The sequence below is a fragment of the Apteryx rowi genome, unplaced genomic scaffold (genome assembly GCF_003343035.1).
Source record: "Apteryx rowi isolate R43461 unplaced genomic scaffold, aptRow1 scaffold_103, whole genome shotgun sequence".
NCBI lineage: Eukaryota > Metazoa > Chordata > Aves > Apterygiformes > Apterygidae > Apteryx > Apteryx rowi.
The window spans coordinates 601,464-618,006 of NW_020447231.1; the positions used below are offsets into that span (position 1 = coordinate 601,464).

Genomic DNA, 16,543 nt, shown 5'->3' on the forward strand with positions numbered 1-16,543 from the left:
TATTGCCAGCAATGTAGCATATACTTGTCAGATATGTAGTATCCAGAGATTATGAATATATAACTAGGGATGTACAACTCAGTATGATTGTAGTTATATGGCAGAGAGACACTTCTGTTCCTTCAAAAAATGTTTTTATTAAGGCAGTGATACTTCAAAGCCTTGTCCGTCACAAGGTATCAGTGCCATATTCTGAGCTGCTGTTAACAAGTGATGTTGTATTGGTTTCAGGAGATTACAGCAGGATGCACATGCTGAGAAATTCACTACGTTTATTTCTAATGCTATTCTAAAAATGGTGTATTTTTAGTTGGCCACAATCTCTTGATACCTTGTCATCCACTAGATGGCACACTGACTCTTCTTTATTAAAAATTGAAAGCAAATCAGCTCTCTGGACTGCTTATTAGGGGGGATCAAAATAACAAATTTTGCACAAAGCAGAAATTAAAGGGTATTAAATCTCTAAGTGGACAGTCTAATTCTGCAACCATATGACCCTTGTTCCATGTAGTTTAAGCCTTAAACATTCAAAGTGAGTCTTTTATCAGTGTTTTAAGGTGAAAGAGGGGATATTTTGCAAAGGGCAGTCTCTCCTTTTGTGCTGTTGCTATTCCACTAAGGCAGATTCTCTGTTATACTTTATATGTATCCAAGGCAATATGAAAGAAAAATTGCAAATTTTCATTAAAAACATGTTTTGTATATTTAGATTCTTCTTAAGTTGGATACAATGTTATAAAAGTATACCAGACTGCTTTTTGTGCTTTCTCTTTAACACTGCAGCTGTGATATCTTAAGAAAGGCATTAATTTTAACACATATCTTGGATTTCCTTTGTAAGCACTAAGGAATGTAAAAAGAAGTGGCATCTGCAGCATTTCTTTATCATTATTATAATTGCATATTTACCCCTTTGCTCTATAGAAGTTCTTCGCCACTCTCAGAATTTAGCCCCTTTTCTTTCTGTCAAGGCCATACTGTTCACTGCTGGTAAATCACATTAAGAGTTCTTAGATTTTGCTTGGTATTGTCTTCATCTCTTTTTCTTGGCTGGCCACGAGGCTCAACATGAAAGCAGTGTCATCACAAGAGACATTTAATGGGTTTGTTTTTTACCATCCTAACTACATACCTGACTCACAAAAGTCAGTAAGATATCACTGGGTTTTAGAACAACTTGGTTCTTTGTTGACCCCCTGCACTTCCTCATTGTATTTTCTCCTCCACATAGTTTTATCCCTTTCCAGCCTCAAAATTCATCGCAAACTTTTTGTTTCCAAGGTATTCCGTTATGATCCTTTCTTCATTGTAAGTGCTCAAGTCTCAAACTGTCTTAAAAATTGAACTTGTAATGGCCTTGGAAGTGAATGTTTTGTCTTTCTCAAAAGTTGTTGTGAAAAATCTTCGTAGTGAAAGGCAACTACTTTTACACGTCTTAGTATTAGTATTCTTTCTGAAGGAAGTAATGGTACTCTAGGAGCCATCAAAACACAGTCCCTGATTAAGCCTGTAATAAACTAAATCTCTTATACTATCACGAATTCATTTAATGGAGCTCCCAAATAGACAGTGAGGTTCATCTAGATGGATCTTCAGGGACAGGACGCAATACTGGGCGTGATCTAATGAGGCAAAAATGAAATGGAACAATAGATATTTTATGGCTTTGGTGAAGTGAGTAAGAGTCCATGAATGGAATGAATCAATGAAAACCTGTTTAGTTTGCCATTGAACTTTTAATTTCATATTGAAAAAAAAAATCTATACATATAGTGCATATGTTTTCTTCCTACTCCAAACAGCAGTCTGTAAGTTTGAAGATTCATACTTAGTAAAAACCTATAATGCACAAAAAAAGAAATGGACTTGCCTATTCTGCAAGCCTGGACTTAGTAACTTTAGATGTTCCGCATCTAATTTTCACTTTAGCAAGCTTGAAGCTCAAAATCAAGCCTTCTCAGACTTTAAGAAAATTTCTGGTTTTAAGAAGCTAAAATCATTAATACTCCTAAAGATCTATACTAGAACATGCTTTGTTCATGCACCCCTGAACTAGGAGAAGATCTGGATTTGGCCTTTGCAACTGAGCATTTTCCCTAATAGAAGAAATTGTAACCACGCATAAGGTCAAAGCAGAAAACAAAATGTTATTACTGGTTGTTGGGAAAATGCAGTCAGGCTCTTCTTCAGGTAGCTTAAAGGAATGCTAGCAGTGTACAAAATTATACATTAAATTTTAAAAATTATTTTCTATCTGCAGATATAATAACAGTAGTAAAGATTAAAATACTATTTTTCTCTATTTGTTCTAATCATAAAAGTATATTTAACAGTTCTAAATATAGAATCACTTTGTAATAGTGCTATCAAGTCAAATAAATTCCCTTTTGTGTGAGATTCATTATATATATATATATATATATATGTCACAGTACGTATGTATTCCTTTCCCGTAACACTGCATTTTTAAAAAATGCTGTACTCACATCAGTCTCAGAAGAGCCCTTTACTAAGCCATCCCTGCTCGAGAAGAATCAGGTTTCATAATATGACTATTATTACTGAATCAATAAGGAATAAGTGGTGGTAGAAATGAACAAAAGGAAAACACTATAATTTCTAGTAGAATAATGCAGAAGACATTTATTGAATCATATGCATTTGAAACATAATGCAAACCTGCAGAATATTCAGCTATTCAGAATCAAAACTTTCAGTTGTATGTATATGTATATATAGAAAGAATATGTGTACATTGTATTTCCCATGTCAATTCAGGACATAAATGCTGCACTCAGTCTAAATGATTTATTTAAAGAATTCTGATACCTCTACAAATTGTTCAATTCCCCAGACCTGCTTTTTCAGTTTACCTCATCTTTACTCAATTGAAGGACTGAAAAAAAGTGAAAAAACACAGCCAAACTTCCATACTGCAAAATTCTGTGCCTACTGAAAGAAAAAGGAGATGTAGGTGTGTGGTTCAGGCTGATAATATATCAGTATTTTCTTAGACTCACTGTTCACACAGCATTAGCTGAGTATGAAGTCTTGTGTGTCAGTGGCATGTGGTACCTCACATGTTTCCAGAACTTAGAATTGGATGACAGTGGGTGTCCTGTGCATGGATCTTTCCATTTGACGGTACCTTGCCGCTTAATAATATACCTAAGAGATTCCTGAAGCTTCTCATAAGTCCCAATTGTCTCCATTTCCAGAAGGATCACCTTCGTATCATTTTGAATGAGGGCACTGTATAAAGCAATATGCTGATCATAAGCAAGATCTTCACAATGAATCGACTGGTGTGTTAGAATGATGATCAGCCGTCTGCTCTTCTGTATCCTCTTTTCAATTGCACTGGCTGTATCTAAAAATGTACAAGAATATGGAGACCATGAAATCTCTCTTATAAACTATTTTGTGTTTAGGCATTTCGTTTCCGTTGCTTTTTAACCAGAAATAACCTGTCTCACTTCAATACAGTTTTTTTCATTAGGAAAAAAGCTGAAGGGCTCACAGTAATCAAAGTTTCCTTTCAGATGTTCTCTTTAACTGAAACCTTAATATTTTACCTATACTTAGGAATTGTTAGGAATTTCCAGATTACACCAAATTTGTGCACCAAATTTGTGCTTGATCCGTTTCCATATAAGGAATTGTATACCATTCAGGTTAGTGATTTAAAGACAGATCCTGCAATACTTACTAATGAAAATTAGCCATTTGAGGACATTTTGGTGACTATTACTTCTAAGAGCCTTATTTACTTGTAGAGGGTGCATTAAGTCTCCTGAGCTACAGCATGCTAATTTATATGCTAACCTGTGTATTGTGTTGGCATCCACCCTGCTGCCTCACCTAGAGCACCAAGCAGTGCACAAAGAGGACTTATGAAACAAGTATCAAGTTGCTGAAGTGTCAAATGACTGTGCTGCAAGTCTGGATGGGGCAGCTGTGGCATTTGTATTTCAGGGTGATAAAGGGTGTTTTTCTCCTTGCCCACTGCCAGGTTAGGAAGGGCTGATCAACCACAATTAGGGCAGTAATGATGGAGGGTTGTGCCTAGGGAACTCAAGAGCTGGCATGCTATGGGACAAACATCTGAGTTAGTTTGGGAAGCTCCAAGTCAAGCTTCCAGGAGCTGCTATTCTCAATGACCTGCCATGATGACTGTGTGAAGAACACTGCAGATGAGAGCCTTTCTATTGAAATGCTGGTCCGAGCCAATCAGAAGAGTTTCCTGTAGAATAAAAGCTGGAGTTTGGGTGGGAGCATGTGATGCTGGGCAAAAGGAAGGAGGTGGGAGCTAAGGAAAGGTGATGTAGCATGTTTTTGACAAAGCCACTGATTTACTGATGATATCATTAAATCATTTGCATCTTCTTTTCCTTTGCCAGGGCCTGCTAAGCCATTGCAAGCGTCTTCTCAGTCTCAGAGAGATACAGTTTTTTTAGTCCCTAGATCAAGAATAGGATCCCTTGAATGACTTCTCTTCCCTATTTCTCAACCCTGAGAGTATTCTCCACAAACAATTTGCCTTTCTGTGATGTTTAGCAGTTCTAACTGCTTTCATTTTCTTCTTTTTCATTAAATTAGCCAGATGTTAGGAAAACCTGTGGAATATGAGAAAAATAAGGTAAACAGCAATGGCTGTATGTTTAGTTCCCACAACAACAGTTTTAAAATTCTCTCTTGAAGTTTTGAGATGCAGTCCATTGTGCCCAGGACTGAGAGACCATGGAACTGAGATGGTATATTCCTTTCCATTTGGATTTGTGATGCCATACTTGTGACAGGGGGAAAGATGTGCTGCATGCTGCAAATATTTCAGCTATCATTGTGACCAGTTTTGTGAATGCCAGAAGTTTATATGGGTTCAAAAAGTGGCAGAAAATGCTGTGAAAGAAAAATCTGTCAGCACCTATTACACTCAAAAATTCCAGTCTCTGAAGTCCACAAACTACTGGGAGAATACAATAGAGGAAGTATCATGTAAGCCTGTCCTGTTCTTAAATTCTTTTCCAGGTCTTTGCCCATGGCAAATGTTAGAGATAGGATACTTGGCTATGTGCAACAGTGGTCCAGTCATTGCCTATTTTTATGGGGGTTTTTTTATTATTATTATAGATACAGCAGCTCTGGCAGTGTTAGACTCTGTGGCAAAGAACACAATTGGCAGGACAGGAATAGAGCAGAAGGTGATGTTGATGAAACCGCTTGGTTTACTGGGTAATACTTGCATTTGAACCTCTTCAGACAGTTGTTATGTTGTAGAAAATGCCATTAATCAGTATGACCAGGAAAACAGAAGGAATGCTAGTTTAAGAAGGCAGATGGGAGCCCAACAGCTGTGTAGTGATGTTCTTCACTTGGATCATTCTGCTTAACTTTCGGTATTATTGGGAGAACATAAGTTACAAGTTACAAAGCTCTGCTCTGGAACTAAGAGTCATGAACACTTCTCAAAATGATTATTCCATTTCATATCCTCTGAACAGGGTTTTTTTTTCTGAAATACATGGAGTCTTGCAGTGAAAAATATGATTCATCAAATGCTATGATATATGTTCAGGAAAGATCAGAGTAACTAGAAGTGGTATGCATTTAAAATACTCCTGATTAGTTCTGCACTTAGCATATTTTCAATTCTAAGGTTTTGGATTTCAGAATCTGGTACCCTCAACAAAAGGCTCAAGAGCAGAAGATTGCCATTTTGAGAAAAAGCAAGGAATAAACTGGAATCAAGAGAGGCAGGTGACTAAGATGGGAAAGCGTATAGGTAAATGTCCAACTGCCTGGAAGCAGTGAACTTTTAAGTGCTCCCAGTGACAGGCAGATTCTGAATATCTCTTTCATCCAAGTGGAAGCATTTCAGGGGAAGAGAATGGACAAGGAAGGGAAAAACAGGAGGCTATGAAAGTAAGCAAGAAGAGAGCAAGAAGGACAGCAGTCTGAATAAGACTGAAATCAGACTGAATAAATCAAATGAAAGATACTCACTGTCCAAGAATGGCAGCATGAGTCTTCAGTCTGGCAAACTCCTGCTTTACAGGCACCAATTCATGGCTTTGTACAGTAAAAAAGTCTTTGTTTTCAGGCAACTTGTTAGATTCTCTGTTAGTCCCAGAGTCTTCACCTCACTGTATACCATGCACAGTTTTCTTTGTGTTTGCCCTCCCTAAACCACAGCTGAACAGTGATGTCCCATAACAAAACATTTTCCTGTCCCTAATCACTTGAACAGATTGCGTAAGCTTTTATCAATGACAGTTTCATGAACTACTGTTAGTTCCTTGTTCTGTGTCTGGTATGCTGGGTATGGCCTGGCTCGGCCACCTATGTAGCATTTTTTTACATCTTTGTTGCAGTGGCTTTTCTCAAGGGTTGGCAGAACTTTTGCCACTCTCCAGAAGAGAAGGAGATCAAGGATCTTATCCCAGCTCTAGGCAGATGAATGACATCTGGCCCAGTGCTGATTTCAGAAATGTGCAATTGAAAATGTGTCAACATTGGCTTCATGATTTCATTCTGACAGGGAGAGAGCATCTAGTCCACAGAACACCAGAGCACAAGATCAACAGACATGTCAGCTCTGGAGGAAGGCAGAAAGCACCTAGATGCCTGCCAACATAGGAGATAATGTAGAGATGTCCATATGAAAAATAACACAGATTAACTTTACAGATTAAATCCAGTTTGGAAGACAAGCAAAATGGAATAAATGCCTCCTTGATTAATACTGGGAATTGTGTCAAGTGAAAGTAGGTCATTTCAGTGAATAGAAGTTGAACTTCCTGTAACTTGAACACCCTTGTCACAGATTAAAAATCTCTGAGTGATAACAGCAGGATTAATTTCTCAACTTAATCTGTGGTTTTCTCCTCTTCAGTTTCTTGTAGACCTGCTCATGCACGGTTTTGTTGTGGCTTTGCCTGAATAATGCTATGCAGTTCACTACCCAAAGAGCAGGTGTATGTCTAAAAGTGTCACAGTTCAGGCCACGTTTTCTGCATGACCCAAGGAGGTGGTAAACAATTTGTGCTACTACCCTACAGCTTACTTTCCTTAGAACACCACCAAGTGAAGTGCCATTTCATTACCTTGCCTGAAAGAACAACACACACACACAGCTGCTGATGAGATGAGTAGCCTGCTTAGGAATGTAGAGGGACCTCCTATATTCCCAAAAGGGAGTAGAATCGCAATTCACTCCAACTTCACAAGTCATTCAGTGCCTAATATAGTCTGAAACTTACCTTCTCCAGGACATATATCTCTCCCATAAATGCATAATTTATATCCACATTCATTTTCTAGAACACCTGGCAGAATTTGGTAAACAAAATGTTCCACAAAATTCACTTTGCTGGTGTGGCCTTTGGGGTAGATAACATATGCATCATATATCTTCCCATCTGCAAGGCAGAACAAGAAGAAAGTTCATTACATTAACATGGATTAGAGCTGTTTATTGCAAGAGCTAGAAAAGAAATTAGAAAAATAGTCTTTGAAATATATCTAATTTGAATAATAATGCTAATCTGAATAATATATATCACTGGACATGTTTGAAAAATAGAGACTGTGCATATTTGGTGTTTTCTATGCTCAGTTGTCATGTCTTGTGCATTTGTAAATTTGAGGAAACCGGCCTCTGTATTATGAAGGCTGTATCCCAAAGTATGTAGAGTAAGAATTCAATTGACCAGTGCACATTAGGATGAAATAGAGATGAAGCTCAGCATTTGTTATTTCAGTAATACAATAGACTGTTAACAGCCTTTGTCTTATTAGACAAGACGCTCCACTTGAATTCTTCATCCTTGAGGAAATTACTCATTGTTCCCATGAAATATCATATTTCTGAGTAAAAGACCTCTTTACTCAGGAAGTGGTCTTACAGTCAGAACCAAGTACCAAGTCAAATATTTCCTTCTGTCTTTTTTGTTCTTCATTTCTTTCAAATCTGTTTTCCTTTATATCTGTTTCCTTTCTTCCTATCTGGTGGAGATCATCGTATCCCTTCCTTAGCCTGAAGGATTTCAGAAGGCACGAGAGAGTGACGAATCAGGCTCTGAGGTCATATGAGTTTAGTGAGAAACTTTCAGATTCAGACACTTCCATATGATATGCCTCTTCCTCTTTTTTTTTTTTTTAATCTTTTTGCACAATTCTTACTCACCATCCTTGACTGAGTAGTGTTGAAATATCTCCCGATATAATAGGACAATATCAACTCGGAAAGACTGATAAAGTACAACACAGACTGCTATTATTATTAACAGAACTAGAAATCCTATGATCATGAGGACACTGGGATGATCCACTGCAAAGAAGAGAAATAAAGAAAGTATTAGCTCTACAGAAGTTAACGTGTGGGCTGAAACCTCAGCCTCTCATATCCTTACTTCTGGTATGTATTTAAGGAGCTCTCAACAGAGACTGCAAAACTTTTTCCTTCTGAGTTGGTGTAGCCAAAAGAGAGGCCTGTTGCACCTCTGTTTTGCAGAAACATACTAAGGAGAGTGTAATTGTTGCTTGCTTTGAACATAGACAGAAGTATACTAAACTACCGCAGCTGGCAACAATGTACAAGTATTTTGTAACATTGTAACACTGTTAATAACATAAACAACAACAGTATATATGCATTTTGTAACACAGCTGAGCATAAGTATAAAAATAGTAAGTAGCCACAAATGGGTAAGCAGAGACTTGTGGTATAGATGTACAAACAGGGTACAGACAAACGTGCAAATAATAAAATCTGCAAGATAAGAACAAAGTATGTAAAACAAACAGGAAACCAGAACAAGTCTTGTTCATAAAAATTAGATAAACTATTTTGGAGGTAGATGAGATTCTCCCCCTCCTTTTCCTTTGGGTAGCATAAAATACCAATGATGAGTAAGGAAAAATTAGAAAGAAAGAAGTCACCCACTTCAGTTCCAGCTTCCCTCTTGGAAGAGCTCTTGAATCTGATCGTCAGCCTTAGAGACTACCAAGGACTGCAGCCATCAGTTCTGTGCTATTGTCAACTTGCAGCTAATTTTGGATAAGGTTGTGATTGACATTCTTCTTGGGAATATCTGTGTTCCTGTAACAGCCCAAAGTTCCTCTTGCTCTGTAATTCATGTAATTGAAGTCAGTCTAGATGTGTACATTCTCTACATGACATCTGGTCCTGCTGCAGTAAGAGATGATGGGAGCTAGAGGCAAGATAATTTCTAACTTCCTCCAACCTTAGGGAGTTCAAAAGCTTAAATCCACAGACTGTTGCAGCCTCAAAGGTGAAGAAGACATTTTTGGCCTATGTCCTGGATGTATTGAATTCATCCAGGATTCAGTACTGAAAACAGTATGAATTCCAGATAGCCAGGTTTGAAATTAAAATATCAAAGAATTTATACAGCAGTTATACAAGGAGAATGCATTATCCTTTTGGAAGGAAGAGTAATGGTAGTTGCCTCATAGTAGAAATCTGCTCCAGAACAAGTAAATGATACATATTTCCATTCCTCTTGGTTTTAATATGTAGACTCAGAGCACTTCCATGTACATTTTCTTTTCGATGGCTAAACCAGGGTAAGAGATTTCTATTTGCAATCCCTCTTCTTCACCTACTTATTCCTGCCCAGTATGACAATTCATCACCCTCTATTTGTAATAATACAACTGCTTTGGGACTTTTCTGTGGTTTCTTGGCCATTTAAAGAGAAAAAGAAACATCATGCCATCAGGCACCTGATGAAGCCTACTTGCACCAGAACTGGGAGGTCTTGGGAAACATCCCTCCAATAAGATTAATGTGGGCAAACAAACAACCAGTTGCCTTTATAGGGGAGTCTGGCTATCTAGTAGCAGCAACTATGTCATATGGTGCCTATGAAGGAATGTTGCCCTTGTGGACTTCTTCAAATTTATGATTTGATCCATTTTCCCCATTAATACACACACAGACAATATCAGAAAACTCCTCCCACTACTTGGTGAGGATGATCCAAGGAACAGATTGCCACTGTTTCTTACTATTTCATTTGTTGACAGTGTGCTTGCACAAACACTGTTCTAACCCATTGCCTACATATCTGGCAAATGGCTAGAAAAATAAACAAGTTCTAACAGCAGCTTCTGTAATTATGAACCTTAAAGGAGCTGTTTACATTTAATTTTCTGCTGATCAGACCAAGGCTGAAAAAGTCATAACTTTCCTGTGCTTATAAAACTTGTAAAGCCTCAGACAAGAAACCCCACAGGAGTCTTCCTGGAAGAGCAGGTTCAGTTCTCAGTAAGCCTCTCATTTCTCTGGAATAAATCATCTATAATTCAGCACAATGACGGCAGCAGCCAGAAGCCACTTTTGGAGGCCCTGAACAAGGCTATTCCGATCCTGATGTTCCATTTGACTTCACTGCATCATTTAGCATCAGAGAGTTCATGAATAGTCTTTTAAAACTACTTACTTGTATTCAAAAGTAATGAGAATACATAATTATCTGCTCACAAAAAAAACAATATCTTAGAGACCAAAGAAAATAAGTCAGAAAAGAACATCTGAAGGCATCTCCGGACAGATGCTGAAGAACTTTTTTTATAACTTCATTGGCTTTGTAGTTGAACACACCCAGATAGTAAAAGCAGAGAGCTGGATCTGAAATTCCTGTCCACATCCATCTACCAGGGATGAGCCAAAAGGTTAGGTCCAGTGTTAAACATCTCTGAGGAAGAGTAGACTTGATGTTCTGGGCTGAACTCAATTCAGAATGATGGGAATTTCTGGCATTGTACATAGCAGAGAGTTCACAACAGGAAGATTTTTATTCCTCTAGCCATTTTACACCTGTTTGTCAATGAGAAGTGAGCAATACTAACTCAGGAAGAAACAAGATGATACTTGCAGGTCAGACCCATGTAATGCCAGTGATTTAATCACCTCTGAATGAAGACAGGGGACTAGAAGAAGCCAGTAGCAGCTTATATTTTAATTAACAGGGAAGCATTTTGGAGATGTTCAGACAGCCCTTGTATTCCCTAGAAGACAGATTCAAGGGATGCTGAAACAATGTTCCTATCCTGACCTAGCTCTGCTGGTGGAAGGAATTAACACTTTCAGTATTTCGACAATTACTTGTCATTGCCTCTCTGTCAGGAGTTAACAGTGTCCCAGGTCTGCCAGCAGAACTACTCCTGTGAGTGTCAATCTATTGCACTCAAAATGAGCTGAATTTGCTTGAACAGTACAGCTAGTCAGTTTGTCTCATATTGGAGAGATCATATCTTCCAGCATGAGAGGTACCAAGCAGCTGTGGAGGGCAACTGGGAGTAGTCTGGCAGGCAGAGTCCCTGCCTCTTGCCAGGTGTCTGGCAAGACTAGCTACATCTTAGCCATGAAAGGAGGAAGAAAAGGGAATTAAAAGACAAATTCCTCAGCCTTACAGTGAACAGAGACCAACACCACACAAAAAGTTATGCAGATGATCTCAGAGCGCATCTTGTGGTAGAGAGGAAATGTGGAATATGTGATGATCGCCATTTCTGGAATTACAAAGGGAGACTTAGGACTGAAAGATATGGCAGGAAATGAGGCAGCCCATATTTTCTGTAAAGAAGGATTAAGAGACATCAGGAATATTTTTAAGAACATTAAGGAGTCAGAAGATACCAGAGAACCTCAGGAAAAATGGAGAGAAGAAAGAAGGGAAATTGTGTTGCAGAATGGTTCCATGTTGCCTGGGGATGAACAAAGACTGTGCAGGGGATGGATGAGATAAGACAAAGAACTTCCTCAGCATGAGAAGAAGCAGCCTGTGAATGTAGCAGCAGCAGTTGAAAGATGCAGACATTAGCACTTCCTGATGGGATAGGTGAAAGCAAGAACATAGTTATAGAAATTGTCAAAGTTCATAGCCAAATCCTCATTAAAATTCTGCTTTTAAAACAGATAAAGAATTTGTCTGATTTCCCTGTGTCTGAAAGACAAAGCGTTCCTCGTCTGGATAATGCCAAATCACACCAAATGGAGCTGACTGCATTGCATTACTTCTGGTAACTGACATACGTAGATCATGTAGATCATTTCTAAAGAGCTAATTAGTTTCTCTTAGCAGGTGTTGAGTTGCAGCATTTATCTCATATTTAAAAAGACAAGTGAAAATAAATCCTTAGGACAGATACTACATTCACCTTCCTGCACTTTTCTTCACATACACATGTGAATATGTGCATATTTACATAGCATATATCCTAAACTGAAAAATACACTTTTTTCCTGTGAAAAGTTAAGCAGTTTTGCCAATCACAACCTTTCCTGGCAGTATTAAGGGAGTATATTTTTTTGCTATGAAGATAAAAACAAACAGCTGTCACCACCCTTGCCTGTGATAGAAACCTCTCATTTTTTCTTCACTGTTCTCTTTAGCAATTTTTTATTCTTATGTGGATTACTATTGTTATCAATGTAAATTATTAATTAATTATAATGATGCTGCTAACAATGAACTAGTGGTTAAAGTATTTAATCATGACTCAGACGATTAGAATTAATTCCTGGTTCCCATTGAATCTTTCTATGTGATGGGCCAAATCACTCTTTCAGCAAGTTTTTGAAGAGAGAGACTATTTATTACTGTAAGACTGAACAGGTTCTAACACAGAGGAGCTCTAATGCGATTACACCTACATCGTTTTCACTTCCTCCATTAACCTGTCATCTGTGCTACTGCACACCATTTAAATAGTTCATAAAACGACCCCAAAACTGCCTAATTTCAGTAGCAGGTGGCAGAACACCTATTGATCTCCTACTACCTATCAGAAATCTGTGCTACAAATAATCATAATGTAAGCCTTACTGAATGTCATGAGAAAAATCCAGAATACAGAGCAAGATTGTGTGTGAAAGCCCATTAACATTATAGTAAGTGGGCAACAAAAGGTAGGCTGCAGAAAAGACAAAGGAACAACCATAGATTTTTTAAAACCTGCTTTTTCATTAAAACAAAAAAAAAACAAAAAGAACAATACATATTTTTACTGCATATTTACAGGGCGTGAGGCACAAAGAAATCCCTGCAGCATGTTTATTATACTTAGAGGCAAGCTATCATTGTTTCAGCATAAATATCGCCGAGCTGTGTGAGGAGCAAGTGAAGAAAACTAAAGCAGAACATAACCATTTCTGGATGTAGCATTGCTTACACCAACAGTGGTGAATAACAGAAGCGGGCATCTTGACAATAGCAGCAACAAGGAGAAGGGGATAGACATCCACACAAAACAGGCAGCAGCAAAGTGGGTCACAGTCAAGAGCTTTCATGAACATTTACTGAAGACCTATGGATAAAAACAAAATAAGATTTGTGTACAGAAGGAATCAGACTTAATGAATCACTTAATGAATACAGAATATCAAATATATTCATTCCTTCACATAGTCATTCCTTCATATAGTTTGTATGGGGGTCAATAAAGGACTTGTATTGGCTGAATTAGAGCAGGAAGCATTACTCAGTACTACACTCCAGTTTCCTTCCCTTTCATGCAAGTACACTTCCACACTCAGGTAATTCAGCCAGGGCTGATGTGTGCTGCTAGCTTCCTGAGCTGTGCTACACTCCCACTCACTTAGTAATATCCAAATAAAACATCTCCTCTTACCTTCCTTCAGTGGGATTCTGTGCTGTCTGCTGAATCATGACCTATCCTCTGTTATAATTCACCTACATCCCTTTCTCTCTAGGCTACAGCAAGGAAATATGTCTAGGTTTGAAGCCATAATCCTGTAGGAAGTCATAAATAGTCAAGAATGGTGCATTACATGTTTCTGTGCAGATCACAGTCAACCTGTTCCTACTCTTTGCATCATTCTCTCATAGAAAACTAAGTCAAGTTAAAGGCCTCTTGATTTCTTCTCAAGGTCCCTGGTGACTCAGCATATCTGAAAGAATAAGAAGGGAAGCCATTGACCACAGCTTCTTGTTGTGTCTCCACAGGCACAATCATCTGTACCATAGGAGTCAAACTCTAGTGCTGGAGACAGTGTCTGCTCCAGGGTCTGACTACCACCATGGAACAAATTCCCATAGGAACTAAAGACCATCTTAGACCTCACCATTTACTGCCTTTGCCTTTCCTTTTCTGACAGAAATGACTGGAACCATGACTTCAAAAATGAAACCAAGAGAAAGCTTTCAATGTGGCACTCACAACTCTGTCTGGCACACAGTCAACAGAGGGAGAGAGGATGAAGCCAGACGTGGCCAAAGTTAATCACACAACTTAATGTTCAACTAAAAAACAAGGCACTACAGTGATGGATGCGGTATGGGAAAGAGGAAGGGAGGGAACATGAGGGAAGGAAAGCAAACTGGCACACTGGCAGCTGAAACTCTGCTTTTAAAGTTTGCTTATTTTCTGTCATTGTTCTGCACTAGAAACAACAGTTTGATTCTCAAAAGAAGGTGAATCTCTGCTTCTCACAATACATTTTAACAATGCTGACAAAAGGAGAGGTCAGTTCTTTGCCAGGCACTCATTTACAGATGCTCCTTTACAACATGAATCCTTTTTCTATAGCAGACTGCATTAAACCAGTGTGCTTCAAATTCAGGTGCAATGCATGCCTTCAAGGCAAGAGAAATTTGCCACTAAGCATGATCATCCTAGAAACAGGATATTCTTCATGAAGTGCTGGAACATTGTCCTGTTCTTCATAATCTCTCACTGGTACCATTTGAGTAATGCCCCCTACCGGGCAGAGGCTACCCTGAGAAATTTTGTGGCCTACTGAAGCCATGGAAATCTTGCTTCTGACTTCATTACATAGCAGACTCTTTTTTTCTTTTGTTAATGGAAATAATAATATCACCAACATATTTTTGACATTTCAAACTGAGTGTAAAGACTGTAAGAATATAAAAAGAAAAAATCCTACCCTTACATTGTTCCTTCATTTTTAATGTCACTGTGGCCTTTGTGTTCTCCATTTCATTCATTGCTACACATGTGAAATTTGCCTGAAGATCCTCCTGTTTTATTTCAGTAATACGTAAAGTGGTCTCTCTATAATACTCTTGATCTTGTCCTTCAAAACTAATAGAGAGAAAGAGCTGTTATTGTTGGCTGTTAATACCTAGGCACAATTTGCACAGAAGAAAGATTATTCCATGTTATATGTACTTACAAATGAGTTTCTTCAAGAAATCTTGAAAAATCTAAGTTTTTTACAGGAATGTTATTCACATCCCATGTGACAACAGCAACAGGCTGCTTCTTAATCCCCAGACGGGCCTGACATTTCAGAATCAATGCAGCACCTAATCAAGATATAGAGACTTGTAAATATTCCATGAAGAAAACAAGTATAACTATTTTCCTCATAACATCTTTTTCTACAAATCTTCACACTATCTTCCAGTTTTGCCTTAACAATTCTAACTTTTTTCTGAATTAAGGCTGAAATAGGATGCATAGAAGATACTTAAGAAGAAATAGTAAAGGAAGGTTTAAACAAATGATCCACTGTAGCAAAAAGGATTACAAAACGAATTATTTATATTTCTATTGGGTTAGGAAGGCAATATAGACTTCACTTGGTGGTGCTTAACCCACTTAAGCAATTGTTCACAGAATCACAGAATGGTTGAGATTGGAAGGGACCTCTGGAGATCATCTAGTCCAACTTCCCTCCTCAAGCAGGGTCACCTAGAGCACGTTGTACAGGACCATGTCCAGGCGGGTTTTGAATATCTCCAGAGAAGGAGACTCCACAGCCTCTCTGGTCAACCTGTTCCAGTGCTCTGCCACCCTCACAGTGAAAAAGTGTTTCCTCATGTTCAGATGGAATTGTTTGTGTTTCAGTTTGTGCCCATTGCCTCGCGTCCTGTCGCTCGGCACCACTGAAAAGAGTCTGGTCCCATCCTCTTGACACCCTCCCTTCAGATACTTGTACACATTGATAAGATCTCCTCTCAGCCTTCTCTTCTCCAAGCTAAACAGGCCCAGCTCTCGCAGCCTTTCCTCATAGGAGAGGTGCTCCAGTCCCCTAATCATCTTCGTAGCCCTCCGCTGGACTTGCTCCAGTAGCGCCACATCCCTCTTGTACTGGGGAGCCCAGAACTGGACGCAGTACTCCAGATGTGGCCTCACCAGGGCTGAGTAGAGGGGAAGGATCACCTCCCCTGACCTGCTGGCAACACTCTTCCTAATGCACCCCAGGATACCATTGGCCTTCTTGGCCACAAGGGCACATTGCTGCCTCATGGTCAACTTGTTGTCCACCAGGACTCCCAGGTCCTTCTCCGCAAAGCTGCTCTCCAGCAGGTCAACCCCCAACCTGTCCTGGTGCATGGGGTTATTCCTCCCCAGGTGCAGATACCCTGCACTTGCCTTTGTTGAACTTCATGAGGTTCCTCTCCGCCCACCTCTCCAGCCTGTCCAGGTCTCTCTGAATGGCAGCACAGCCCTCCCAGGTGCATCAGCCACTCCTCCCAGTTTGGTATCATCGGCAAACTTGCTGAGGGTGCACTCTGTCCCTTCA

The 16,543-nt window shown here is 39.0% G+C and overlaps 1 protein-coding gene across 12 annotated transcripts in view; it reads right to left on the minus strand.

Annotated features, from left to right (window-relative positions):
- Positions 1-2,628: 2,628 nt before the first annotated feature.
- The window catches only part of IL1RL1 (interleukin 1 receptor like 1), a 32,568-nt gene continuing 18,653 nt past the window's right edge, over positions 2,629-16,543 (minus strand). For 10 of the 12 annotated variants that reach the window (XM_026066212.1, XM_026066196.1, XM_026066220.1 and 7 more), the window contains 5 exons: positions 15,188-15,320; positions 14,939-15,096; positions 8,189-8,332; positions 7,263-7,421; positions 2,629-3,373 (listed from right to left, as the gene is read on the minus strand). In XM_026066212.1, coding sequence (XP_025921997.1) covers positions 3,027-3,373; positions 7,263-7,421; positions 8,189-8,332; positions 14,939-15,096; positions 15,188-15,320 — 941 coding nt within the window. In that variant the 3' untranslated portion in view covers positions 2,629-3,026. The remainder of the gene's footprint in view (positions 3,374-7,262; positions 7,422-8,188; positions 8,333-14,938; positions 15,097-15,187; positions 15,321-16,543) is intronic. The other 2 variants (XM_026066266.1, XM_026066176.1) reach the window with 1 other exon arrangement.